Source organism: Entamoeba dispar, genomic scaffold (genome assembly GCF_000209125.1).
Source record: "Entamoeba dispar SAW760 scf_1105229461215 genomic scaffold, whole genome shotgun sequence".
NCBI lineage: Eukaryota > Evosea > Mastigamoebida > Endamoebidae > Entamoeba > Entamoeba dispar.
In genome coordinates this window covers 41,828-44,927 of record NW_001854581.1, presented here as the reverse complement: position 1 = coordinate 44,927, position 3,100 = coordinate 41,828, and the positions used below count along the sequence as shown (strand labels likewise).

At 23.6% G+C, this 3,100-nt stretch overlaps 2 protein-coding genes across 2 annotated transcripts in view, besides 6 other annotated features; both read left to right on the top strand.

The window, feature by feature from the left end:
* Positions 1-58: 58 nt before the first annotated feature.
* Positions 59-183: a sequence feature (AT_rich).
* Positions 184-387: 204 nt separating this feature from the next.
* Positions 388-449: a sequence feature (AT_rich).
* A 19-nt stretch (positions 450-468) lies between these two features.
* Positions 469-490: a sequence feature (AT_rich).
* A 308-nt stretch (positions 491-798) lies between these two features.
* Positions 799-904: a sequence feature (AT_rich).
* Positions 905-910: 6 nt separating this feature from the next.
* Positions 911-1,031: a repeat region.
* Positions 1,032-1,418: 387 nt separating this feature from the next.
* Positions 1,419-1,738, top strand: EDI_133430 (uncharacterized protein; the record flags this gene model as incomplete). Its single annotated transcript, XM_001738290.1, has 2 exons — positions 1,419-1,548; positions 1,599-1,738. The coding sequence occupies 2 exons, from the start codon at positions 1,419-1,421 to the stop codon at positions 1,736-1,738; spliced, it is 270 nt and encodes an 89-aa protein (XP_001738342.1).
* A 58-nt stretch (positions 1,739-1,796) lies between these two features.
* Positions 1,797-1,851: a sequence feature (AT_rich).
* Positions 1,852-1,872: 21 nt separating this feature from the next.
* The window catches only part of EDI_133420 (uncharacterized protein), a gene marked incomplete at both ends in the record, with an annotated part of 2,323 nt that continues 1,095 nt past the window's right edge, over positions 1,873-3,100 (top strand). Inside the window, one exon of the mRNA XM_001738289.1 lies at positions 1,873-3,048. Within this exon, the coding sequence (XP_001738341.1) occupies positions 1,873-3,048 (1,176 nt within the window). The remainder of the gene's footprint in view (positions 3,049-3,100) is intronic.

Sequence of the window (3,100 nt, the reverse complement as noted above, 5' to 3'; positions counted from 1 at the left end):
AATAAATAAACAATTTGTATGAAATTGAAGAATAATGTTCTCTTATTCAAGAATATTGTTAAATAAAATAAACAAATTTTTGATTATAAAATAGTTATTGTAATGTATCTTTTTCATATTATAGTTTATTTCTTTATTATTTTTGTATATTAATATTCTCATTTTAAACTAAAAAATAATATTCATTGGGATTTGATGTTTAGTATATTAAAATGAGTGGATTCAATACTTAGATGAATGAGAACAAATGAACAGAAAAAAGAATTTTATTTTATTGTACTATTAGAGAACATTTATAACTTATATAAACACTCAAAAACTACTATTCATATTTATTTATTTAATAAACCAATAGATTATTGTGATGTTCTAATGTTTATTTTGATGTTATTTATTTTATGATTAAAAAGAATATTTAACTATTTTAAATAAAGATGTATTTATTAATTGCAATAAAGAAGAACTTAGTTTAATATATATATTAATAATTCTTATCTTATCAACATTTAGATGATGAAATAGATATTTGTTGATAAAATGAAATCATAACCACATTTCTATTTACATAATCTAAATCATGTATCATCATTTTATAGTTCAATTGTTGTTATAACAACATATATGTGTAATAAATTATAAGAAATAACTTAAATATGATAATATCAAGAATAATATTCAAAGTAATCTAAAGAAGAATATTCAAATAAGTATAATAAATCGTTATTCTTATTTATAACAAAATTAACACAATCACTGGATTACTGATACTTTGTTTATAATATGAAATAATGATTTGTCAAATATTTGATTTAAATAGATATTTCTATAAAAAAGTTATATTTATTTTGTTCAGTAAATGTTTATATTCATAGATTTCTTATTTTTTAATTCTTTTTTAAAATAAGATAATCAACGATATTAGAAGAAGATAATGTGAGCATGTTGGAAATGAATTCTATAATATAGAGGGTCTTGAAGAAACTGAAGTAATAACTCCTCGATAACCATAAAATCTAATTATGAATATATCTTTAATTGATTTTTTTAAGATAATTAACGGCATACTTAATACAATTATATTGAATAAACTGTGTAACAGAAGAATAGTCAAGAGTTGATAGAAATATGGACGAACAAAAAAAAATAAACGTTTTAGTCGTGAATAAATAATATTATCAAAAAATTGTTTTCAAAACAAATAAGAAAGGATTGTGTCCCTAAAAGTCTTTAATTAGTTTAATTTCTTTTTTGTTAATACTTTCTACTTCTATCACTCAACCACATTTCCGTGCTACTTTTGGCCTGTCCTTACTTGTTGAATCTGAAGAGAGACGTGATGATGTCTTAGAAAAAAAAAGTGAGAAAAGAGAAGAATTTGACTATTAAAGGGTTGAACTTAAAAATATATTAACAAGATCATGCAAGTGGAAGAAGCTGGCATTATAGATAAAATCAATCAAGAAACACAACTATTAAATGAAGAAGTAAAAAGACTCATGGCAAGTTATCAAAATGAAAAACAACAATGTGATGAATTACAAAAGAGTTGTTTGTTTTTTTATTTTTCATGTTATATAAAACAAATAATTAATTCAAAGATGACAATCAGTTACAAGAAATTCAACGAATTAAAGATGCTATTTCAGAATTTGAACGTAATCACGCACAGGTTGAAGAAAAAATTAGGAACGCAGAAGCTGAGATATCTCAGTTACATGCTCGTATGGATAATAAGTGATTGTGAAAAATAAATGAAAAGTTTTTGGGTTTAAAGTAAAGAAATAAATTGAAGATGCAAAAATTAATAATAAAATTATAGTTTTTTTTTTAATTTAGGATTTTTTTATTTTAGCAGAACTCTTGTTTAATTTAATGGAAGAAGAAACCATTCAACACAAAGACGAAATATGGGGTTTAGTCTCAAAATATATTGATGAGATTGTTACATATTCTATAAGAAATGAATTAAACAAATTTACAGATAATTTACTTGAAATTCAATTGAATTTTTACAAGACTCAAAATAAATTAAATGTGAGTGCCTTTGTGAATTCATTAATTTTATTTCTATTAGAACTAAGTCATTGTGGTTCTCAAACAAACACAAGCCTTATTCCCAGAAGAACTTGTTCTGATCTTATTGAAAATAAAGAGATTTCTCAAGCCTTATCTCAATGGTGTGATGATTTTATTGGATTTTTTACTATTAACTTATCTATTCAACCAACGCTATTGAATTATATTACCTCATTAGTATTTCTTATTAATAATTTCGTATTTCATCATCAAACTTATACTGATGAAGTAGTTTTTGAATTGTGTCAGACCAAATCACAGCTTAAAACATTATTTGAAAAACAACCATCACAAGCATCAATCTTTAACCAAAATTTAAAACAACCAACACCTTCGTTAGATGAGTCTACAGAAAGTGAGTCTCCGTTTATTGTTCCTGAAAAAGTATTTTCTATCTTACATAGTAATAAATCGTATAAACATAATGAAAGTAAAGAAGAAAAGAAAGGACCAGAAACGATTGATTTATTTGAAGATAAAGAACCTGCTAATACTAATACCAAAGAAGTTAAAGTGTTAAATAATACAGAAAAAATTGAAACACCTAAACTTGTTAATAGATTTAGTTTCTTTAGTATCTTTAAAGAAAAAGAATCTGAAGAAGATTTAATTAATGAAGAAACCTCTTTGGTTCAACTGAAATCACAAAGTGATAAAGATTTAAAGAAGTTATCTATTTCCCAACGAAATCATTTCAATTTTAATTTCATTAAGAATAGTAGAAGGAATTTATTGGCGGAAACTTCACTAAGGAGTAATGGAGTTTCTCCAATGGAAGTTCTTGATAATAAAGAAGAAAGTGATAGAGAACTTCAAATAGAAAATGAAACAAAAATTCCTTCATCAAAGAAGGAAGAAAAGGAAGTTAATAAACCTAAAGAATTAACAAGTAGTAAGAAAGGTTCATATCAAACACTTCAAAATATTATTAATGGTTACAAAAAACAAAAGGATAAAAAAGAATTAAGGAAGGTTGATCAAAATAATAAAGAGAATGAAAACATTGAGTTTAAATTTTTAATGA